The sequence below is a fragment of the Halichondria panicea genome, chromosome 16 (assembly GCF_963675165.1).
Source record: "Halichondria panicea chromosome 16, odHalPani1.1, whole genome shotgun sequence".
NCBI lineage: Eukaryota > Metazoa > Porifera > Demospongiae > Suberitida > Halichondriidae > Halichondria > Halichondria panicea.
In genome coordinates, this window is record NC_087392.1 from 1,122,583 (window position 1) to 1,145,936 (window position 23,354).

The following is a 23,354-nucleotide window of genomic DNA, read 5'->3' on the forward strand; positions in this document are numbered from 1 at the left end:
CCTGTGACTTCGCAGAGATATCACATGATAATCATCAAAGATAATTATGGTTTAAAAAATGGCGGGTGAAGAGGACGTTGAGTTGAGAGATCTGGTTGCACAGACGCTAGAGACAAAAGGTGTACTCGGGAAGATAAGGGTAGGTTGTCATTAAATCTGTCTGTCTGTATAACTCTAGGGATATTACAATATAAAGTGTTTGAGTAAAACTGTTCAAAATGTTCATGGTGTAAATGAAGCATTAAACATGAAACTATGTCCTTATACTAGGCTCAGTTGAGGGCGTCTGTGTTCTTGGCTTTGGAGGAACACGATTCTGAGAAGGTACGATATATATAATTGTCCGATACCTTTATGATCGAACACTCCCTTAGAAACCACATCCACTGGCTAGCTCTAAACTTGCCGAGTTCTTGAAGACAAAAGATGGACAATTGACTACAGCTTTAGTTCGAGAGTTTTTAGAATTTTTTGAGTTGGACTACACGTGTGCTGTCTTCGACCCTGAATCAAACGCTGTAAGGAAAATCAGTCGTTTCACTTTGTACTGCTTTTATAATTCCCTTGTTACCTCCTGTAGTTGGAGAGCTATCCTGGTCGGGGAAAGCTTGCTCAAGATATTGGCGTTGACTCAGAAGCGTCCACGACTACTCCTCTACTAGCTAGCATCCTCCATAAGTCAAGGCACTCTCCTCCTCCTCCGTCAGTTGCCGTAAAGCAGCTCACATTCCCCGAGCAAGCCACAGACTCTCAAATAGTCAATAGAACTGCTAACTCAATTCATAGAAGGCCACTTGATGATTCACAACTCCCCCCGTTGAGTCAAGGAAAACTTGGACAGCTAAAAGAAAACGATAGTAGTCACAATAACAGCACATTCACTCCGTCACTACAACCCTTCCTTACCAACTCACTTAATACAAATGAGAACAGTAACCTCCGCCCTAAGGAAGTGCCTAAGGACGTACACCCTCACACGGTCACTCAGAATGGTCTGGATGAACCACGGAACTTAGTGGATATTAGTATGGACTCACTCAACAACAGAGGAATACACGCTGAGCTTGGGGAAACCTTCACCGGTGACAACAGTTTGGATGTGGACAAATTATTAAACTCATCCGAAGACTTGGACAAAGTGGCACAGTTAGCAGGTGTAAAAACAGAAGAATCGGGTCGAGATGAATTAGATGACTTCTTCGACAATGCCCTCCCCTCCAAAAGCAACCCAAGGTGGGTGGTATTTATTATTGTGAATGTGCTTTTGGTCATTGTTTACTTTGAGTCAATGGTGCGTTTCATTGTGTCCAGTGATCCAAACAGTTACATGTCTGAAGACCTTTCTGCTCCATTATCAAGCATCACAGGAAAAGTGAGCTTTAGTGTAATTTAAAGAGCCCTTACATGTCTCTTGTATAAGCTTCCAGATATGTCTCATATTTAACACAAGTGATTAGTATAATTAGTAGTATCAGGTACCCCTGGTAGTATGGTTAAGAGTGCTATTAATCCCGAGTAACCATACTATTCGTTTACGATGCAGTTCTCTGCAGCTTTAAGATTTTCAGCCATGGCCGTTATTCGAAAACAAGCCCCGTGCAATTACTGGTCTAGATGTGATGCGCGATTAATAGCACTGCTTCACTGTACAAATCCCAGTGCACTAATAGTGCATCATACGATTATAATTATTTCTTTTTCCAGTTTGAGACGGAGGACTTGACTCTATCTGAAAACAGTGTACCCGATGATTTTGACTACTCTGAGCAAGTTCACTCATAACAACACTGCGTATTCCCCATTATTACTCTCTCATTTGTGATCTGCTCCTTTATTAGTTTTATATGCACTGACTGTCATTAATTTTTTTGTTTTGTTTTGTCTTGTAGCTCTCATCTGCAGTCATAATTATATACACAGGTTTATTACAAAAAAGTCATAATTATTGTTAGAAAAAATTAATAATGGGCGGGGCTATAATTATATATATAATGTCCAGTCAAAGGTCAATTTTGGTGTGCGTTTAGAAGAAATAGAGGGAGGGGCTGGGCTGCATGCTGAGCTAGCTGATCCTGATATAAAATCAGCTAGCTAGAGTGCCTCCTATAGATAACAATGATATCTAACGAGGAGGCAAGAAGTATACTGAATAATACCATTTTTCCAGGTAAGTGCAAGTAGATATGCCCACTACTGCATACTGTGTGTGAAGCTAAATTAGCTGGTTTCCATGGTTTCATGATTAATTATAGATGAAAGTGATCCTACATACTCCTATTGTCTTTCCAAGACCAAAAGAAAGGTATATAAAACTTGGCCCATTAAAATTTTGAGCAATGTTTCTATCTGACATCATGGCGTCATGTACACCACCCTTGGCCTTCAGAATGCAGTGTTGTCAAGAAGTGAGCATTGTAACATTGCAGCAGCTATCCAGATACAGAGTGTCTGGAGAGGTCACAGGACTAGGTTCGTGTAATAATTATGATACTTGTACTTTTCAGTTAACATTTATTTATGTGCTGATTTTCAGGCAAAAGCTAAGAACTATCTTTGGATGTCAATCTTCAGAAAAGGTTGCATGCAACACTTTCCCAACTGTACATTTATTATTTATTCTCCTCTACACAGTCACTTGACTGCTTCTGCCCTAGAGTGAAGTCCAGATATGAGGAGTACCTTCGCTGGTGTCACGAGCAGGGTCTGGATCTCAAGTCCTCCTCAACTATCATATCGTTTGAGGATTACTGTGCTAGGATCATCCAGTCATGGTGGAAGAGGCTTGATGTTAAAAGGCGTCGGCAAGAGGGCTCTTGGCGTGGAGGTATGCGTTCTAGGCCCTCTAGGAGCTCTGCCATGGGTAAAGGTAGGAGGAGGTTGGATCCTCACAATGCTGCAGTTATCATTCAGAGAGCATGGAGGAGACATAATGTGAGTTACTAGATGGAGTTGGGGTGCAGGACTTTTTTTAGCTGACATTGGCAGTATAGTGGGCTGCTTTTAAACAATAGAGAGCTGTTGTCACTCACTGTTGTAGCTGGTACGTCTTTATACATGTACACCAGTCATTATTGATATAACATTATTATAAACTCACATTTGTAGGATGTGAGAGTGTACAAGTTCTACAGAGATCTTATCAACTTTAAAGGCAAGGGTGATCCCAAGATGATGCTACGTTGCATCAATCCTGCTGAGGCCAAACTATTTGATAGGGCCGCTGGAGCACATGTTAAGTTTAGATTGGGAGGGGTAAGTTATTTTATGTAGTCTGGCAATGTGACTGGATGTACTACAAATTTGATATTAAATTTTGTTTCTACTCACTCTCACTCTCTCTCTCTCTCTCTCTCTCTCTCTCTCTCTCTCTCTCTCATAGGTGACCTTTCCACCTAACATATACTACAAGGTGTTCACTCTTCGACCCATTGTGGACCTGTGTGCGTACAGTCCCAGAGACTACACAGCCATGGCGTACAAGCAGAAGCTACCACGAGACGTACATAATCGTGGAAAAGGAGCACCCCCTTCGAACGGTACGTACATTATTAAATTTTACAATATGTACTTGCCTATTTTTTGATTTTAGATAAAGCTAACTGGTATAAGAGGCACGAGAATAATGGCTGGAGACCTGTGTCTGACAGAGTAAGTAAGATGTGGTAAAAAAGGACACTTGACACGATATCGTTTGCAGGTCTTTCTGAGCACCCATCTAGATCCTATCACTGTGGAAACATCAGCAAAACAGAAGAGCTTTCATTATTCCAAAGTAAGCTAAGTCCTGATGTTTACTGCATATTTCTAGTGAGTAACTATGATTATAATTATTGTTGTGTATTAGGTGAAGAGAAAGGATGAGCTAGAGAGAAAAAGAAAGCAGAAAAAGATTGGATGGCTAAGAAAAATGTAAGACACACACACACACACGCACACACACACGCACACTACCATCTCCACTCACAGGTACCAAGAAGGAATGTTACAGGCCCACAGCACTACCACCACATCTGCTGTCCAGTTGGCAGCTGACCAGCTTATGGAGTTATCTGACACACACCCTGAGGTGGTCGAGGATGAGGACATTGATGATCTACTGTCCTGGACCAACGCACTTAACTTTGACGAGTGAGCTTATGCTGATACCTTGTAATCGTAATAATTATGTACATGTGTGTAGTTATTGTACAGGATATTAGCAAATTCTTGTACTATTCGCTATACATTATCTATTATCTCTACTGTCCACAGGTACATCACAGACTGGCATATTTCGGCTTCTACTACATTTTCAGACATGCAAGGAAAACAAGATCCATACGAGCTCACATTAACTGCACCAACTTAATTATTGTCCATTACATAATTATTGTGTTGAATATTAAATTAATGTCCATTATTGTAATTCATTATGAAAAAAACACTAAAAAAAACAACAAAAGTTAAAATAAGAGTTTATTAATTAGAGGAGGTCTCTCAATGTCCTCTTTGCTCTGAATCAGTCTGAGCTCTATCTGCTCTGCAGTGGGAGTGGCACCACCAGAAAGCTCTGTGTATGGTAAACAGTACCATGCAATCACAACAAGACAACCAGTCAGTATTTCTCACCTAATGCGTGTCGTAATGTTCTTTGTAATACCAAGTGCACTGTGGACACGGTTTTCTCACAAGCAGTCTGCAATAAAATAAAACATGAAGATACCAGCATTGTAGTGAACTGCATACCTGCAACGGCTCATGACTCCAGGCTAATAGTAGAGCAGAGAATAGGTCTCCTGTTCCCGTAAAATGGGCAGGAATCTTTGGCATTTCAACTCTTGCACATTCACCTGATACAACAAAACATTGCTAAAAAATTTTTTTCTGACAATCAATCGTTACCTGTCTGTTTCTTGGCAAGTAACACCAACACATCAGGCTTGACCTCATGCTCCATGCTAGTGAGGACAACTGCCTTTGCTCCCAAAGAAAGGAGAAATTCAATTACCTGTAAAGAACCAAAAGAGGTGAGTATGTAAACAGGGTCTCCAAACACACCTTCATTCCATCTTCTTCAGTTTTTATTGATATTCCAGAGAGCAATCTGCACATAGAGTACAACCATGCAACAGAGGCAGCTTAGCAAAAGAATGGATTAAGGATCAAATTAGAATGCTTCAAGATTGGGGTTAGGAGTCAAGTTCACACTTACTCTGCTTCGAACTTGTTTGGTGTGATGACATCAGCCAATGGTATCAACTGGTCTCTGTACACAGGCAGCAGTTCTTGGGGTACATACTGCAAGAGGACAAGAGTGCTGAATATAAATTTGGACAGTACATGATACACATACATAATTATAAAGAAGTGGTTATTATAGTATAACAAAGATACTTATACCCATTTCCCATTGTCCCCCATGACTGGGTCGCACACAAACATCATGTCCTTATTGTTTGCCTTCAGCTCCAATACTAGCGAGTGCACCTGCTCAAGAAACGACTTGGCTCCAACATACCCTGTGTATGCAATAGTCAAAGTTGGAAAAGCAGTCAAAGAATATAATTATAACAATGGAATACCTGTGAGAAGATGTGAATAGTTTAACAGATTATTACTGCGAAGTCCGTCAATGATATCGGCAAGATTGGCTGAGTCAAGAACTTGTCCCTTGAACACTTTATAACCTGCCGCCGTAGAAGGTTAAAGTATGAGACACTGCCTGTCATTAATATCACCCACCTGTGTGATTCGAGAACTGAACAGAATGTATCGTGTCCACATCGTATCCAAGTATCTGGAAATGTGAATATGTACACACCATGACTCCTACAGTACTGTGTAGATCTATATATAGATCTAATTATACATATCTACTATGCATGGTCATCACTTCATAGTGATTGTGATTGTGGATAGCTATCTAGCAATTTCATATACCTGTAGAGGGAATGTTGCAGCACAATTTCCTACATAGCCTCTGGAAACATGGCTTTGGATGGAGAGTACACGTTTGGTAGAGGTCATGATCTGGGATAAATTTAGCTCCAGCTAGCTAGCTCTGGAAGTTGGTCGATCAAGCTAGCCATGTGCTTTTGCAAGTTTTTATGGGAGGGAGTGGCTCAATCTTCAATTTCAATTAGGTAGCTTGATCATAGATACTATAAATTCAGAGGAGGCTGGAACCACTTGACCTTAGCTAATTAAGGTCACTAATTGGATTTATCCAAACTTCTCTTGCAGACTACTTCAAGCCTAGTTTTTAGTGTCTATCAGTTTAAAACGTTATTTTTCAGGGGGGTCAAATTTTATTTTCGCCAATTTTGCTCAGAAGCAGAGATACAAGTCTCAAAGCCAGCTATGCAGTGACCTCGAGAACAAGCCGCTCATGATATCGAGGCTAGTGCAAGAGCAAGACTTTTGATTGTATCTCTGCTTCTGAGCAAAATTGGCGAAAATAAAATTTGATTCCCCCCCTGAAAAATAACGTTTTAAACTGATAGACACTAAAAACTAGGCTTGAAGTAGTCTGCAAGAGAAGTTTGGATAAATCCAATTAGTGACCTTAATTAGCTAAGGTCAAGTGGTTCCAGCCTCCTCTGCTATAAATTACATGGATATGAAACGCCTCTAGATTACAGTGATTCCAGATAGTATCCGGAGTTTTGCTGGGAGGAGGATTGTCTCACAGCTACCAGAAAATGAAGAGCTACTGGCAAGCAAAGAATCTGTTGTCACAAGAGTCTACGATTGAAAACTGAAGTGATACTACTATGATTGGCTTTAACTAGGTCTGTAAAGTAAGTTTTAGTTATGATTGTTCCAGGTAGAGCGTTGTAGCTGATTTGTGGAGCTAAAAATGGCTATATTCACTCTTTTAATAACTTTGTGTTAGTTGATCTGCTGTTTGAAAAGAATTACTGTGTTTATTTTTTGTGTAGTAGTTAGCCAGTAGGTATAGGTACTGGGTCCACTTACTTCTGACCTTGTGTATGCTTTAACTATCTGGTTACAAACAGTTGAAGGTGTTTTCAAGTGTCCTTCTTTGTGTCAGTTGATTTCTTGAACCACATGTGTTGAGTGTCTGTACTAAGTTTTATTGCGTAGAGTAAGGGCATGTTCACCGGGTCCACTAAGTTTTATTAATGCACATGTCTTAGTTTGGTTAAAAAGCAAGTTCAAATGTACTAAAAATTCACGCTCTCAATGAATTGTTGTTGATTATTTATTATTTTTCGATTATGAAATTATAGCTACAGAATTATTTTTCGTTCGTATAATTATTATAGTAGTTACAATGTCATACTTGACTGTTTGCTTATGTTTTGCAGCCAGACTATGTACACCTCAGACAATGCCTCGCGAGAAGAAGGAACCATTCATTGACTGGCGAAAGAATGACACGAGAATGTGACGTCCACATGTCTATGTCAAAGCCTCTACTCCACATCAGCTATTATAGCCAAGCATTATCATGATTCATTCATTTCCAATCTATCTAGACACATAGTTTTTGTTATTAAATAATAATAATTTTGTGCTATATTAAATCCCAGAATGCACATGTAAAGTTATTCTTGTTATTGTCGAGCCTCCATCATCATCATTCTCAGTCAGAAATTTTCAAAAGTCATCTGAGACGCTCTCAGAGCTGGAACAACTAGAGACACACTTTCAGTAGCCATTTTTATTTGGAAAAATTTGTATACCGTATATCTTCTAATTTATCGGACAGCAAAAAATAATTATTCTGGAAATTGTCCGGGTATAATTGGAACAGATTTTTATAGAGCATGCGAAGTGTCCGGAATAATTAGAACAAGCAAGCAGCTGCATGCGAGCTAGCTAAGTTTAATAGAACAAGGTACGACTGAATAGTTGCACTAACTATCTAAAACTAGCTACTCAAAGCTATCTAACTGCAGCACTCCAAGTCTTACTTGCCGTCTATGAATGGTAACTCAACTTTTCAAGGTATTGTCCGGATATTTAGAACAAATGTAATATTAAAGTACTGGAGTGTCCGTATTAGAACAACGAAAATTGCCCAAAAGAGTGTCCGGGTAATTAGAAGTGTCCGATAAATTAGAAGATATACGGTACTAGACCGTTTACATCCGAGGCAATCATCATCCCAGCCCAAACCTGAGGCGTTTCATATCCATGTAATTATAGTATCTATGGCTTGATAGAGAGGAGTGTGAAATCTTTATCAAAGAGTGCTATGTCGTCCCAACTGAGCAGTGAGGTGGCTTCTCAGCTGGATCTATCTGTAATCCGATACAGTCGTGTGGTGGAGGACCACAGAGTGCTGTCCCATGCCTTCAACATTGTCCCAGACCAGGACACTGTGCTCTCCATTACAAGGTGAGCCCTGCAATGGTGCACTAAAGTTCCAATCTTAATATGTTTGCAGTTCTGGTGACAATGTACTCAATCTTCTGCTCGAGCGACCAAAGAAAATAGGTGAGAAATTTAATATTATATCCATAGGTACGTGCACAATGCACAAATGTTTAACTTCATCCAAGGGCCTCCTTTTATCCATTCTTTTGTTCTCTAGTTGCCATTGATATGAGCCATGCACAGACATCAATTCTGGAGCTGAAGCTTACTGCTATCCGTCACCTCAGTTACCATGACTTCCTAGTGTTGATAGGAGAGGTTGCGGCCACTGGTGATGAAAGAGAGGCTGTGTTCCAGACGATGAAACACCACCTACCACCACAAGCAAAGGTAAGGGAGACCATTACTATTGTATTAAAGCCATCTTTACATTAGGTCTAGGAACGGTTACTTTGGGGTTTCATTATTTCAAAGCTAAATCTAAATGCAAGAGTAGATACTCTTGATATAGCTTTGATTCAAGGCCGATTAAATTGAATCGAGGCTACTCTTGATACTGCTGTTATCACAAAGGCTCACATGTTTAGTGTTTGCATTTTTATCTCATTCAGATTTGAGGATTCTATTGTGCCCTTAAAGGGGTGATAAGAACCACATGATTGAAAATAATTGCCCTGTGTAGGTTTTCTGGGAAGATCGTGTTGATACAATCAGGGAAGGAGTAGCCACGTCAGGTCGACTACAAAAGTACCTGATTAAGATGATGCGAGACCAGCTGTCAGAGACAGTAGGAGATCAAGTAATGGACAGTATGTTCAGTGCCCAGAGTGTAGAGGAGCAGAGGCAAATCTTCCAGTCCATGCCCCAGGACAAAGTGGAGGCTATTGTGAGGTACGTGAACACAAGTCAATGCATTATTCAGCATTACAATTTTGTTTGTATAAATCATATCCTGTTTGTCTTTACTCTGGGAATTTTCTCACCGTACAGGGCACTCTGTGACAAAAACAATGCATTAAAAGGTCGATCGCCAGCACAACAAAAGTATTTGTCAGACATTAGTCAGGACTTCATTGCGGACACATTACTGACAGGGTTCAATCGAGTCAGCTCAGAAGTGAGCCTCAAAGACAACTTCTATTTTAATTGGATTTGTGTTGGAGAGAGGGGGTATAATCCAGAGAGCCGTCCAGAGTTTGCCCCTCCCTACCTCAGAGAAGAGAACTTCCTGGCTCTAAGGGTATGCCATATAGTAATTACTGTTAAGATGTTTTTACTGTCATGCATGCAGGGCCTTGTCGCCAGGGTGGATGTACATACTACTTCTTTGGAGGACTATCTCAGTCTCCCTGACATACCACTTTTCAACAAAGTAAGTTGTATGAAAACACAGCCACTTGTTGCCTCACTATTCTCATGCACTGCAGATCAACCTCTCTGACATGTTTGAGTACATGAGTGCTGAAAATACAGAGCGCTTTTTCAGTCTTCTATCTGACAATATGGCAGTTGGTGCCCGAGTGGCCTACTGGAACCTGATCCTCCACCGACTCCCCCAAAAGTGTCCCTCGCTGCAACATCTGAGCCAACTCTCCAAAGAGTTACATAAGAAAGATAGACTGTTCTTTTATTCTGAGGTGTGTGTTATTGAGAAGACCAACTAGATCTCGAACAATTTCAGAACCCTTAATTCTTAGTTTGTACGTATGTCATGATTTTTATCATTATAGTCTATACTATAATAACAGTATTGTAAAAAACACAATGGTAGAAATTATATAGTGGGATGGGGAAATTAATAAGGTTCTAAAAGACTCATGGTCAGTTCAGTAATGATTGTAAAGCTAAAATTAATCACAAGAAGAGTTCACTGATCGGAGGGGGCGATTTGATGATGTCCGTGTTTTGAATTAATCTGAGCTCCAGGTGCTCCACTTTAGGTGGGCCACCACCAGACATTTCTGTACATAATTATATAGAACAAAAATAAAATTAACTGTTACAGCTAGTATTATAGACATGTTCACTTACCCAAAGCATAGCTCAATGTCTTCTTCAGCATTGCATTTACTATGCAGACTGCTTTCTCACAGGCAATCTGCAATAAATTATTGGAAAAAGAATGCTATGGTAAAACCATGTGCACAAAAATACAGGCATACCTGCAACGGCTCACAACTCCAGGCTAACAGTAGGGCACAGAACATGTCCCCTGTCCCAGTAAACAGGGCTGGAATTCTCGGCATTTCAACTCGAGCATATTCACCTGTTAACACAATTATATTTAACTAATAGTATGTAGCATAGCATACATACTACTATACAAGCTGGTTTTAGAATATGTAGCTCTACATATTCGTACCCTTCTGGTTCTTGCCGAGAGTTACAAGCACATCAGGTTTTGTCTCATGCTGCATACTGGTAAGGAATACCGTCTTTGGTCCAAAGGAGAGCAGCTTGTCGATTGCCTGTAACAAAATCCAAGATTAATCAAGAATTGCTGAAACATTGCATACCTTCATTGCATCTTCTTCAGTCTCTATTGTAATTCCAGTCAGTTTTCTGAACAAAGTATATAAGAAACATACTGTAGTAATTAAAAATTGAGAGTCAAGCAAACAGCAGATAAGGTACTCACTCTGCTTCAAACGTGTTGGGTGTAATGAGATCAGCTATTGGTATGAGTTTCTCCTTGTACACTGGCTGTAGCTCCTGAGGTACATACTGCAGAAGAAAAAAGTTTAATATACGGCTGTACGACTGACCAATAGTATACTATTAATACACTTTCTAGCCACAATAATACACATATCAATTTCAGTTGTCTGGCAACAATACATACGTATGCTCCATTGTCCCCCAAGACTGGATCACACACAAACATCAAGTCCTTGTTTTTCTCCTTCAGCTCTAGAGCTACAGAGTGCACTTGCTCAAGAAATGACTTGTCGGCAATATACCCTACACAGAGATGAGCATGAGAAACGTATGATGATGTAGAATGTACATACCTATGAGCAGATGTGAGTACGTGAGCAGGTCGTTTTCTCGTAGTCCATCGATTATGTTGATGAGGTCCTGTGCAGAAAGAACTGGTCCAGTACCAAACACCTTGTAACCTGTAAGTGTAAGATTAATATATAAAAGCAGACAAATGGACAAAGAGCACTTACCAGGATGGTTTGAGAATTGAGCAGAGTGTATAGTATCCACATCAAAGCCAGAAATCTACAGCAGAACATTGTAAAACAGTTTTCACTTTCAGATTTATTCCTCACCTGGAGAGTGAAGGTTGCTGAGGTGTTGCCTGCATAACCTCTTGTAGGATGCCCTTGGATAGACAGAACTCTCTTGACAGACGCCATTATGTGCAGGGAGGGTAGCGTGACATGCAAACAAATGAATTTTTAATTAGAATTCATTAACAGTTTTACTTCCTGCCACAGGGCCACAGTTGTCAGTCCATTGGTTATAATTTATGCATAAATTAATTGAGATAGACAATTCAACAAAAATAAAAGTAGATTCTATATTCTACAGTCACAATGTGCGAGAATGCTCCTCAATCCACCCTGCCATGATATCCATCTCCATCTTTCTGACTTGCGTCAGCTCAGTAGGGTCGTCAGGCTGTGAAGCTCTCAAGTCAAGATGGTGGGCCCCCTTTGTTAGTACGATAGCCTTCAGAGTGTCAGAGACACTGTGCAACACTCCTCCACCAGACCAAGGGTCCAGCAGTCCATTACTGTAGGAACAAAACACACACACACAAATTAATGGAAATGGTATTTTAGTGGTGCACCAAATCAGGTAGTCTATATAACAGGACTGATGAGGAGTCTTGAATTTTGTGGCTTGACAATACTATGAATCGCACGCATAATTCTAGAGTTATATAGATTCTTGAAATTATTCTTTACCACTACAGGTACCTGAATATGATGTTGCTGTGGTTAGCAATGTCCTTCCCTCCATAGAGCTTCAAGACGAGGTCTGGCTGCGGCTTGACCCCAAACTGCTTCATGCATCCTTCTTCGTACTGTGCTAGGTCCCACTTGTGCTCTCGAAACATGTCAGTTACACCATCGGAGCACATGGGCATCACCATCTCTGTGCACGCCTGCCCGGGGGAGAATAACAATCACTAAATAGAACGACACAATACAAGTTGTAATAGTACTGTATGTCGGGTATGATAATTGTTAGGTTGTTTGCATAATGCACTATTAGGGATTTGTACAGCAAATGTATTGAAACGGGTAGACGAGTACCTGATAGTCCCATCCTGCTGATCCAAGTTTGGAAGTGGCCGACTGCGAGATGTTTAAACACTTTGCTTGACCACTCGAGTTGTAGTAGATATTCACTCCAGCTGCGATTGCATCTATGACCTGAACACAGACACAGAGATAGCATGACACAACCCTCAACACTGGGTACCGGGTACCAAACTCACATTTCTAGTTTTCATTAACTGTCCGTAGATGACCATACAGGTTACCTATAGTGAGAGAGATCAGATCATTGCTTAAATGATAGCAACACTAACTCACGTTGATAGGCCATGGTGGAAGAGGCTCTAGGAAGCTAGCAGCATACGGATAGTCAACTACAGAGGAAAGAAGATAATAATAATTTTTATGTGTGGCACACTTTACATACCCATTGCAAGATTGAACCACGAGTTCTCCAGCCAGTCCATTAGAGAGCCCACATCGTCCATGCTCTTGAGGGGTGAGCAAAGATGGAAGGCTTGGGTTAAAGTAGACAGGCCATTCTCTATAAGGGCAGACACATTCATTGATACAACACTCACGTTTTCAATCAAATAACTTACCTCGTTTTGAAATATTTGAGATTTCGCTCCACACACTCCTAACAATATCACTGCATTTCTTGGGCAGGAGAACATTGAAGTCGTTTGTGATGGTCTGATAGGCACTCTATAGGAATAAGCAGAAGTGGGAGGTCATGAATGAATGTGAGGACACAATCATGTGGCGTACATTGCACGGAGTGAGGTTTGAGAACCACCAGATGGGAGCAGAGGCTGCATACGACCTAAGTAGGAAAAAGAAAGCATTATATATGCATACCGTATAGCGGGTAATTTGAGGGGGGGGGGTAAATGGGGGCAAACATTCGTGATTGAGCAATACCGTTAATCACTTTGTGGATAATATTTTCGTGGTTACCTTGCAAGGTTGCTGGGTAAAGTATTCGTGGTCAGAGCTTCAACCACGAAAACCACGAATATTTTGCCCTACTAAAACTACCAGCTATACGGTAGTCAAGCAGAAAGTATACCACAGAACGCACCCGATCACGACTTCAGGATGTGTCATCCTCAACCACGCCGATAGCATACCTAGCATGCGATGTACATTTGCAATAGTTAAGACATTACGCTTCCCCGGTGCCTTATTATAGTTACCTCCATAAGAGCCTCCCACCGCTATTGCTGGATTTGATGTATTGTACAGCGTCTGCACGATTCAATGTAATGCGATCGTCTATAATTATATGCATACGTACCTTGAGTTCAGTAATGGCAGAGGCAAAATCGGCGAGAGCTTGTTGTGAGTTGAGATACTGCAAATGTTGGGCGTCTTTATACGAGTCTGCTCCAAACGGTAGCGATTGGCCATAGTAACGATGCTCTATGAATATGATCAGGGCATTGAAGTGCTGAGAGAGATCCTCCACCACAAAACCCTGCAGAAATGAAAGGTGAGTGGAATGCATTACGACCATTGCACTCACAGAGTTTTGAAAGAACCACACAATGTCTCCTTCATTACCAGTGTACACAAAGAGGGGGCCTTCCTTATCCCAGTACTCATCAAGGACCAAGTAACGTTGAGAAAATGTCCTTGTGTCCCCAGTGTTGAAGTGATCCACTTTCTGAGTCACATGGCCCACAGTGTAGGGGGGATCAGAGACCCCAGCCTGCGCCTGTAAGTTTAGTGGAAGCCCTCTCCCTAGAAAACTCCTCTGCTGGTGGGGGTAGAGTGCAGAGGACTGGTGGGCCAGCAGGGAGAGTAAAAACACTGCAACATACACCATCTTTGATATGTATGCTGATGTCAGCTGTTTCATAACTGTGGTTTCAAAATGACATACAATGTACATGTACAGTAGATTTACATGTACCTCTATAATTATGACATGTGACACACAACTAATCTAAGTAGCCTATAATATAAATAACACATAGAGTCTGATGCTATCACAATGTTCTACTGGCTGTCTCTATTCCCAGCGAACATGTCACTGCCTCGTATGTACAGTCCCTGTTGTTCCTGGTCTGTGTGGACGTCTGTGAACAGTTCAGAAGAAGGGAGCTCTTCGCCACTCAGAGCAAACTCTTTGGCCTCAGTCACTTCAGCCAACACGGCAGTACGAATGTCCTGCAGGAGGAGGGGGGGGGGGTAGGGGGGGGAGGGGTAGTTAACTTGATAGTGAGTATAAATAACTGGTACATTAATAACTGGTACATTAATATCTGTCATCGGTACATGAACTCCTGATATAATCTGGCTTTATACAAGAGACTATACACGATGATTAAGTGTTCGAAAACTTTATTACAATTACTTTACCTTCATCTCTTCTTCAGTGATCAGGTTACCTTGAATAGCACACTCCTCGAGGTTGGCAATTGCATCCTCATTCTTACGCTTGTCCTTTACCTCTTGAGTAGTGCGATAACTGCAATACACAACAATTAACAACTAACGTCCATATTGAGTGATGAGCATACGTACCTTTTACCAGGGTCACTCATACTGTGGCCATAGTAACGATACGTGTCCAACTCCATCACAAGTGGTCCCTATACAGAATAAAACAACACATGATAAGAATAATAAAAGTGTTTAGAAGCCTCACATTTCCAGCTCGAATATATTCAGCACAGAACTTAGTCGCCTCTCGCACAGCCAAGATGTCCATTCCATAAACCTGTGATAAAAACAAGCAACGTAATTTATTATTTCTTCCTTTGTGACCTTACCTTAATGCCTGGAATATAATCTCCACGTGTGTGGAATTCAGTGCTGGCGGATGCTCTGTGTGCAGCTGTGCCCATCCCATAGTGGTTGTTCTCGCACACAAACAGACAGGGGAGTTTCCACAAGGCGGCCATGTTGTAAGCCTCAAACAATTGACCCTGGTTGGCTGCACCATCTCCATACAGGGCTACACATATCCTGTCAGATTTCTGATACTTGAGGGCAAATGCTATTCCAGCACCCAGAGGTACCTGGAGATGTGGTTACAGTCAGAGTCTACATACCAGAGGTTCACTCCTCCTCATACCTGAGCTCCCACTATACCATTGCCACCATAGAAGTTGTCACTGTACATATGCATAGAGCCACCTTTGCCCTTAGAGCAGCCACTACTCTTTCCTGGACGACCAAAAAACACAAATTGCTAGAATTTCCACAACAACTAACATTACCATAACATTTAAGTCAATTTCTGTCGCTCAAGTATACCTGTTAATTCTGCTAGAATGTTCTTGACAGGCACTCCCCTGGTGTGGGTCCATGTATGGCATCTGTAGGCAGTGATGACTGGGTCTTCTTTAGTCAGGACGGACTCCATACCAATGTTGCATGCCTCCTGTTAGGTGGGGGCAAGGCTCACCATTTTGCATCATGTACATCTATAGCTACAAGCACTCCACGTACTTGTCCAACATAGACATGCAGGAATCCCCGTATACTCTTCTGCGAATAGAGATCTCTAGCCACCAGTTCCATCTCTCGACTGAGAATCATCTCCCTATAGAAGTGAAGGCAGTCATCTCTGGTCAGCTCTGTCTCCAGAGATGGACCACTCTCCAACTTATGAAGTGCAAAACGGGACTCCTGCCATTAAAAAAGAAACAGATGAATCAATGATACACGAGAAATACAATAGTGACTTACGGGAAGAGTGTATCTGTGTGATGTAGCTGTCGACTGCCATCTGGTAGCTGGCAACAACTATAGGATAAATAAACACACAATAATTATTTTAGTTCCATGGTAACCAAACTTAAGACACACCGATTAGGAAATTGAACAAAATGTTTATACCTGTCTCAAACTGAGTGGTGAGGATCTTATATAAGAACTAGTAGCCCTCCATAAAGTGGAGAGAGACATCGCTTTGCTAGGCGCAGGCTAGGCAGAGGAAAGCACTTAAACTTTGAACCTTTTTGTTTACTGGATGGTTAAGGTTGGGCGTGTCCCTTGCTGCAGCTAAAAGAGGGAGGGGCTGGTGTACAACTTGAATTCTGCAGAAGTCAGACCAGAGTACTATACTAGCTATAGTAATGGCACAAGTTGAGGGATCTAGGTATATTATGGTTGTAAATATATGTTCTCAGTCTAGCTAGATCTAGCTATAATTTTTTAGCGGCCTATAACTTTCCAGTTTGTGAGAATGCTATCCATTGTTGCTTCCACCCCTTTCCCAGCACTCAACTCTCCCAACTGCGTGCTGCTGGACTGTTCCTGCGTCGCAAAGCAGGGCAGGAGTTTCACACATACATCAGCATTCTCAACTACAACCCTGATCACTATGAGATCCTCCTTCGCAAGTGGCCAAGCGAACCATTTTTCCATCATCTAGGAGCCTTCTCTGGCCCTGTGATTGCTGGGGAAGATCCTCAAACAACTCTGCTTCAGGAGAGCCAAAAGTGGTCCATTAATCTCGCAGGTACGCGATTGTCCATAGACTAGTATCTAGTGTGTTTGATGATTGATTTGTCTCAATGGCAGCTGAAGCAGGACTGGACAGTGGTCATGGACTGGAGGGGAGACGAGCCATATTCCTCTCAGTGCAAGGTGGAGGAGCACAGACTGATTCATCAGCAACCAGGAAGAAATTAGTCATAAGCTATGTTATTCCTGTCAAACACACAGGTGAGCGCGCGCATAACTAACCACGTAACTCGTTTATGATGTTTTGTTCGTTCAGACTCGTCGGTAATATCCAAGTACCCAAATTCTCCCGAGTACCCAAAGTTTTACAACTTGAGCGAGATTCTAAAGAAAATGTTTGCAGGAAGGGTGAAAATTCACCCCCACACACAACAAATGCTGTCCTCACTTGACCAGTATGTTATACAAATATTTATCCAATCTCTAACTCAGTTTTTGCAGCTGGTTACGTGAACAGCATGCAGTGCCAGGAGCCATCAATGCTCTTTTTGCTCCCAGCTTGCGATCTAGGATCAAGATGTTCTTTAGGAATCCCCTCATTTCCCAGGATGGATACACACCAAATCAGTCCTTTCATTCCCACCCTCTGCTCAGTTCCACTCCATTTCATGGCCGTGGTGCAGAGAATACCCTGCAAGAGACAACAGCCTTCACGCTGGCAAAGTTGAGCGAGACATCAACATCACTTCGAGTGTATCCAGTGGACATGATCATCAAGAATCCCCTGTTTGGATCTGGCCTTACATTTGAAAAGGTGAGTACGTGCTATGAAATGTTTCTATGCAACGAAAGCACACGTCTCCCCCCCCCTCCACATCTATAGGCTAATCGAGCAGTTGCCAATAAATATTTTGGCAAGGGAGTGCCCGACTACGATGCTGTCAGCAAAGCTAAAGGGAAGTGGGTCATTCAAGTGCAAGGAGATGGGTAAGACGGCCAACGCTGCTACATTGCTGCAGCTGTGATAGAATCATGTTTATTCAGGCTCCCTGACTGGACTGAGTTGTATCCTCTGCACAAGTTTGCGTGTGCTGGAGATGCTGAGGGGGTGATGAGGTGTATACGACTTGGCATATCCCCTGATGAACGAGATTCAGACACCTGGTCACCACTGCACTATGCATGCTGGTTAGCAACAGTTGATATAATATTTTCACTCTGTAGCCCCCCATAACTTTTAGTACCGTTGATCCAATGTCAAAAATTTCGCTTAGAAAGAAACCTTTCAAATTATGTGTTTAAATCCAAAATTTCGTCGAGGCCATAGACTAATTTGTCATTTTTTGGCATGACCAAACTGGCAAATCTTTTATGCATAATTATGTGTGTATTGTAGCTGGCATGCTCTCAACCGTTTACCTGTGTATAGGTATGGTGAATTAGGTGTAGTCAAGGTTCTTTTGAAAGAAGCTCCGGGATCCATTGGAATACAGTAAGCTACAGTATAGAGATACATTATCCACACAAAGTCATGCAATTGCGTTATAATACAATTATAGAAACAGCTCTGGCTCTACTCCTCTCCACCTGGCTGCCGCCACCGGGCACAAAGATCTGGTTGCCTACCTTCTCAAGCAGAAGGGAATTGGACGTCTCAAGGCTGCCCTCGACAATGACGGTAAATCTCCTCTGGCTGTGTGCCTGGAGTGCAAGATGAACGACTGGGAGGAAACCACACAAGTACTCAGAGAAGCATACAAGAACAACGTATGTACTTCCTCCAATATCCCTAAAATTTACCAAAAGAATAATTATTTTGTGCAGACTGCTGATGATGTACCAGTTTCGCCAGCACTTCTTTCCTTCTCTTCTCAACCCAGCCCATCAGTGGAGAATCTCCTTGTAGAGGGCACTCACCCGTGGCAGCACGATGAAGAGGATATTGGCGAGGACCTTGATATCAGAGGCAGCCTGAAGAACATTGACATGCTAGACGGGAGGGATGATAAAAAGGTACAGTTGTAAAATAATATGCACATCTCATAAGCTTTCTCTGATGCTTGATGGGGCAGGCCTCTTACGGCACTTTATTCTTGACGAAATGACACTCTTGCTAAACTTCATCTTAGAAGAAGTACAATCATATGAAATTTTGCGTTTATAGAAGCAGAGTCTGAGGAGGCACAGGGTCAATTTCATGAGTGGACAACACAGAGTGGCTCATTTCTTCAACGGACGAGAAACTCCAGCCAGTGATGTCATTCAAGTAAGCACCATTTCCAGCATTATCATTGAACTACCATCTCTTATGTATGTATCAAAAGGATCTTTATCGCTTGATGAAACTGACCAAGGAGTATCAAAGCTTGTTTGCTCTGTGGATAATGTCTAAAGACTTCGGTAAGTCGTAGTACACATACTACACACACTTATTAATTGTATTTACAGAGATTCAGCTCGGCGACACAGACAAGCCGTCAAAGCTGATGTCAACCTGGAAGACATTCATTGCACAGTACAAGCGATCTAAAGGCTCCACCCCAAACAAGGGACGTGGGAAGCAAGACCAGGACTCCCCAGCTCTCTATCTTAGGAGAAACGTATTCTACCCGGTGGAGAGAGAAAAAACGGTACGTATTGTTTTCACACAGATTATTACATGATAAACGATTGTTAATTGCAGATTTCCGACTCTACTACTCTCGAGCTTCTCTATGCTGACGTGAGCCAACAATTAATGTCTTGTGAGTGAGGTAAATTATGGTGATTATTTTTGTCTCTTGTTAGGCTCAAAATCATGTGCTGAGTGGATACTATCCCTGCTCTGAAGACGATGGTCTCTATCTGGCTAGCATAACAATGCAGGTCAGTATTATTTTGGATGTAGATCTCTATGTACGAATGATTTAAGCTCAATGTTTTGCCGGATTATAGATTTTGTATGGAGATTACAATCCAGACGTTCACAAGCCTGGTTTTCTCAAGGACAAGTTGCAAAGTGTGCTCCCTCGCTCCATGGTAACTTCTAAGAGGAAGGTGGAGTTCGAGAGACGAGTTCTTGTCAAGTTTGCCGCAATGACCAACTTAAACATCGGAGAAACAAAGGTGCTCGAGGAAATAAAATCATATTTTGTGTCACATTAATTTTTTGTGCAGCTTTTGTATGTGGCGTACCTGAAACACTGCCGCCAGTGGAAATACTATGGTGCGATATTATTTGATCTGACTCTACAGACCAAAGGAGCTCGACTTATGGTAATATTCCATCTAAATTTTGTTGACGTCATAATTGTTATCTGTCTGTCTGTCTGTGATGTGTGTTCCACTTCTAACTGCTCGTTTCACTCAGTATCATGGGAAACTGGGCCACAAATCCGAGCTACAGCTTGGGGTTGGAATCAACACTACAGGATTCCATTTTGTGAACAGAGAGACTAATGTATGTCTATGTTAAGCACTGCATTACTTTTGTTGATGAACTTGTTCCATTCATAATTATATAGGTGTACATTGACTCGCTTCCATTGGACAGTGTTCAGTGGGATGTCTCAAAGAACCAGATGGTTATGTACAGAAAAGATTGCTCTGTGAACCTAGTTATAAACACTAAGCAGGTATGCATTCGGTACCGAATGTAGATAGCCAGTTTTTCATATTATTTTGATTCCCCTATTACAGGCCAGTCTCATCCACTCTCTGATCACACGTATGGTGGAGCAGTACACAGGAGTGGGGACTGAGGGTGCACGTACAAGCATAACTAGCACATAAGCAGAACAAGCTAGCATTGTATACTTGTAGCTTAGTTGACAGTAACAACTTTTTGAGTTGAATATCATTACCACAAAAGTGTACATTATTATTTTGCAAAAGAGTGGGTGGGGCTGGGAACTTTCCATAGCAACAATGGAGAATCAATTCAAGCCCAGGATCTGTGAATGGGAAGACCTCTCCCTCACGAACACAGAGGCGCTGCAAACATGTGGAGTAACTGTAGAAGCTGTAAAGAAAGTATTGAAGGAAATTCTGGGAGTATCAAGTGAAGACAAGCAGTCAACAATTGAGCTAGACCTCTACACCCATGCTTTGCTTTTTGCTAAAACTAACAAATTCAGTCTCCCCCAGATGTCTGCATTCTTCACAATACTAAAGAGTGTACATAAGCTGTGTATAAGCACACCGTTTGACAATCAGGAACAGGCTTTGGAGCTTTTCAACAACCTCCTTATTCGTCATGGAGTATCAAGACCACCTTACAGCGTTATGCTCTTCTCTCTCCAGCAAGTCAAGATCATCACAGACTATGTACTGAGCACATACTTCAAGCACTATAAGATGTACAAGTATGCATTCACTAAGAAGGTTCGACTAAGCCTCAGATTAGCGTACAGTGGAGAGGACGTTGGAGAAGAAGAGAATAAAGAAGAAGAAGATGAGAAAGAGGACACAAAGATTGATCCAGTAGAAGAGCCTGATTTTGTTGAAGATATTGAAGAGGGTATGTGTATACACATGTACTCGTACATCACCCCAAATACCACATACCTTATCAACCCCCCAAATACCACATACCTTATCAACCCCCCAAATACCACATACCTATCAACCCCCCCAAATACCACATACCTTGTATCACCCAAACACCACACACACTAACTCAATGTTTCTCAACACAGCTGAGCCTCCCAATGGAGAAGATTCCATTGAAGTAGACCCAACTGAAGAAGCAGATCACAGAGATCTCAAGGACATAGTGTCCTCCACACTATCAAAGAAGCTAAAAGACCTAGAAGTGAGTATGACTGTGTGTATATTAAAGTTTATGGTTTTCCCCGTATCCCATCCAGGTGAGCATTGAGCAGGAAATGAACACACAAGAACGAAAGTTGGCTGAGAGAATTGGTGCTCTAGAAAAGCTTGTTGGAGAGAAACCAAAGCAACCAAAGCAACCAAAGCCCAAGAAATAACTGACGTCACTGTTTTCAATAAATATGTGCAGTATTGTCAAATGAATAACATGATAAAAATAATGAGAATCATTTAGACTCACTAGAATAATCTTTCAGTACAGTTTGATCTAAATGAACGTTCAATATCTTTGTATTTCTTGCTCTTTTCTTGGCTTTTTTTCCATCTCCAGGAGCCTTTCTCTTGCGCCCCTCTCCCCCCATAGCTCCAATGCCGCAATTGGTGAGGTACTTCTCAATGTCATCTTCTGTCATCCCCGCCACACTCGCTCTGTGCCAATGGGCTTTGAACTCTTCAGACAGTGGGTCCTCCAGCTCATACTGAGTGTTCTTGTAGAATATGATCTCTTCTTTGTCTTGGCGGGTGATACGATAAATGTCCCCTTCTTCAGTCAGTTTCTAGAAATGTGTGTGTGTGTGTGTGTGTGTGTGTGTGCGCGTGCGTGCGTGTGCGTGTGTGTGTGTGTGTGTGCGTGCGTGTGTGTGTGTGTGCGTGCGTGCGTGCGTGTGTGCGTGTGTGTGAGGGTAGAAAATAAAAATTGTTTGTGGTTTGGGTTTGAAAAAGGAAAACTTAACGGAATATGCTTGATAAGTGAAGTAAACTTTAGTGTTTCTAGCTTTAGTACCAGAAAAATAAGAAAAGAAAACCACTTGCCTTCATAACTTTGTCTGGTTCATGCACAGCCTCTTTGATCTCGCTGAGTAAAGTGCCCCCTCTGGAGTCAAGGTCATTCTCCCTCAGGTAACGGAGCAACTGTTTCCGATTGCGAACATGGAGCCCAAGTATAGGCTTGAACAGGAAACTCTCTGAAGGAGCATCATACTGCATCTTGATATTGTCCTTTATGTCACGCAGTAGAGTGTGCTTGAGATCATTGCTGATATTGGAGCATCCTATCTCTAAGAGGATTTGCTCAAATGTAAGTGGTTCGTAGATTTTCTTTGAGTGGCGGTCTTTCAGTGTGTCAATCACAGCTTTGAGTAATCGACGTGGATCTGACAAGTGGCTCAGGTTCTTAGCTGGGGAAGGTCGGCTACCTGTACACAATGGATGTGGGGGCATCATTTTATGAGATAAAAAAGTACCAGTTCACAATACGTGCGACGAGTGATTGTTTGTAAAGTTACCTGACGGACGTGGTAGAATGGACTTCTTCTTTTTCTTCTTGACGGGTTTAGGAGGCAATTTGGAGGCCACCTCCTGTTTAGCCTTGCTGGCTGCCTCTCTGATCTCCTGGCTCTTCTTTGTGGCATCAATAGCACGTTTCTTGAAAGCTTCTTTTTGCTTCAGCAGAGCTGGATCCATGGCCTCAGGCTCTGACATGATCTGGTAGAGCTATAAATGTTTAGAAATATTTGCCACCGCCTAGGCCTAGGGAGTGGCTGGCCAGCCTCCATATTCATG

At 41.9% G+C, this 23,354-nt stretch overlaps 10 protein-coding genes across 10 annotated transcripts; 5 read left to right on the forward strand and 5 right to left on the reverse strand.

Moving 5' to 3' along the window:
* Positions 1–10: 10 nt before the first annotated feature.
* Positions 11–1,943, forward strand: LOC135350248 (centrosomal protein 43-like). The gene is made up of 6 exons (XM_064548988.1): positions 11–139; positions 271–324; positions 375–518; positions 581–1,233; positions 1,312–1,372; positions 1,705–1,943. Exons 1-6 carry the CDS (start codon positions 59–61, stop codon positions 1,780–1,782), a joined length of 1,071 nt encoding a protein of 356 aa, XP_064405058.1. The 5' UTR covers positions 11–58; the 3' UTR covers positions 1,783–1,943.
* An 84-nt stretch (positions 1,944–2,027) lies between these two features.
* Positions 2,028–4,463, forward strand: LOC135350242 (protein MFI-like). Its single transcript, XM_064548981.1, has 12 exons — positions 2,028–2,167; positions 2,253–2,302; positions 2,387–2,469; positions 2,534–2,576; positions 2,632–2,931; positions 3,106–3,252; positions 3,380–3,536; positions 3,590–3,648; positions 3,698–3,772; positions 3,845–3,909; positions 3,967–4,128; positions 4,252–4,463. Exons 1-12 carry the CDS (start codon positions 2,116–2,118, stop codon positions 4,346–4,348), a joined length of 1,290 nt encoding a protein of 429 aa, XP_064405051.1. The 5' UTR covers positions 2,028–2,115; the 3' UTR covers positions 4,349–4,463.
* On the reverse strand, positions 4,380–6,285 carry LOC135350258 (pyridoxal kinase-like). Its single transcript, XM_064548999.1, has 10 exons — positions 5,920–6,285; positions 5,722–5,776; positions 5,562–5,666; positions 5,380–5,498; positions 5,192–5,277; positions 5,038–5,083; positions 4,882–4,987; positions 4,726–4,829; positions 4,609–4,675; positions 4,380–4,549 (listed from the first exon to the last, which is right to left on the reverse strand). The coding sequence occupies exons 1-10, from the start codon at positions 6,004–6,006 to the stop codon at positions 4,443–4,445; spliced, it is 882 nt and encodes a 293-aa protein (XP_064405069.1). The 5' UTR covers positions 6,007–6,285; the 3' UTR covers positions 4,380–4,442.
* A 1,453-nt stretch (positions 6,286–7,738) lies between these two features.
* On the forward strand, positions 7,739–10,090 carry LOC135350245 (uncharacterized). Its single transcript, XM_064548984.1, has 8 exons — positions 7,739–7,953; positions 8,172–8,346; positions 8,396–8,445; positions 8,543–8,715; positions 9,008–9,216; positions 9,316–9,565; positions 9,617–9,697; positions 9,753–10,090. Exons 1-8 carry the CDS (start codon positions 7,929–7,931, stop codon positions 9,987–9,989), a joined length of 1,200 nt encoding a protein of 399 aa, XP_064405054.1. The 5' UTR covers positions 7,739–7,928; the 3' UTR covers positions 9,990–10,090.
* Positions 10,076–11,781, reverse strand: LOC135350257 (pyridoxal kinase-like). The gene is made up of 10 exons (XM_064548998.1): positions 11,604–11,781; positions 11,499–11,553; positions 11,337–11,444; positions 11,168–11,286; positions 10,964–11,049; positions 10,842–10,887; positions 10,688–10,793; positions 10,488–10,591; positions 10,357–10,423; positions 10,076–10,286 (listed from the first exon to the last, which is right to left on the reverse strand). Exons 1-10 carry the CDS (start codon positions 11,688–11,690, stop codon positions 10,180–10,182), a joined length of 885 nt encoding a protein of 294 aa, XP_064405068.1. The 5' UTR covers positions 11,691–11,781; the 3' UTR covers positions 10,076–10,179.
* A 9-nt stretch (positions 11,782–11,790) lies between these two features.
* Positions 11,791–14,457, reverse strand: LOC135350236 (lysosomal Pro-X carboxypeptidase-like). Its single transcript, XM_064548976.1, has 12 exons — positions 14,089–14,457; positions 13,861–14,040; positions 13,760–13,811; positions 13,645–13,693; positions 13,332–13,386; positions 13,163–13,268; positions 12,988–13,104; positions 12,879–12,934; positions 12,782–12,826; positions 12,597–12,716; positions 12,258–12,445; positions 11,791–12,070 (listed from the first exon to the last, which is right to left on the reverse strand). Exons 1-12 carry the CDS (start codon positions 14,455–14,457, stop codon positions 11,866–11,868), a joined length of 1,542 nt encoding a protein of 513 aa, XP_064405046.1. The 3' UTR covers positions 11,791–11,865.
* On the reverse strand, positions 14,393–16,567 carry LOC135350246 (pyruvate dehydrogenase E1 component subunit alpha, mitochondrial-like). Its single transcript, XM_064548985.1, has 10 exons — positions 16,413–16,567; positions 16,263–16,319; positions 16,023–16,202; positions 15,828–15,954; positions 15,646–15,737; positions 15,341–15,589; positions 15,217–15,288; positions 15,093–15,160; positions 14,928–15,036; positions 14,393–14,735 (listed from the first exon to the last, which is right to left on the reverse strand). Exons 1-10 carry the CDS (start codon positions 16,479–16,481, stop codon positions 14,565–14,567), a joined length of 1,194 nt encoding a protein of 397 aa, XP_064405055.1. The 5' UTR covers positions 16,482–16,567; the 3' UTR covers positions 14,393–14,564.
* Positions 16,542–20,844, forward strand: LOC135350217 (krev interaction trapped protein 1-like). The gene is made up of 20 exons (XM_064548950.1): positions 16,542–16,674; positions 16,796–17,037; positions 17,100–17,243; positions 17,299–17,437; positions 17,484–17,796; positions 17,866–17,969; positions 18,027–18,170; positions 18,412–18,474; positions 18,542–18,749; positions 18,807–18,995; positions 19,147–19,248; positions 19,307–19,382; positions 19,431–19,612; positions 19,666–19,704; positions 19,770–19,847; positions 19,917–20,087; positions 20,139–20,237; positions 20,332–20,421; positions 20,486–20,596; positions 20,661–20,844. The coding sequence occupies exons 1-20, from the start codon at positions 16,652–16,654 to the stop codon at positions 20,751–20,753; spliced, it is 2,610 nt and encodes an 869-aa protein (XP_064405020.1). The 5' UTR covers positions 16,542–16,651; the 3' UTR covers positions 20,754–20,844.
* A 7-nt stretch (positions 20,845–20,851) lies between these two features.
* Positions 20,852–22,025, forward strand: LOC135350261 (cilia- and flagella-associated protein 119-like). Its single transcript, XM_064549002.1, has 3 exons — positions 20,852–21,480; positions 21,659–21,774; positions 21,830–22,025. The coding sequence occupies exons 1-3, from the start codon at positions 20,889–20,891 to the stop codon at positions 21,947–21,949; spliced, it is 828 nt and encodes a 275-aa protein (XP_064405072.1). The 5' UTR covers positions 20,852–20,888; the 3' UTR covers positions 21,950–22,025.
* Positions 21,947–23,349, reverse strand: LOC135350253 (general transcription factor IIE subunit 2-like). The gene is made up of 3 exons (XM_064548994.1): positions 23,078–23,349; positions 22,605–22,987; positions 21,947–22,348 (listed from the first exon to the last, which is right to left on the reverse strand). The coding sequence occupies exons 1-3, from the start codon at positions 23,271–23,273 to the stop codon at positions 22,019–22,021; spliced, it is 909 nt and encodes a 302-aa protein (XP_064405064.1). The 5' UTR covers positions 23,274–23,349; the 3' UTR covers positions 21,947–22,018.
* Between the last annotated feature and the right edge of the window lie 5 nt (positions 23,350–23,354).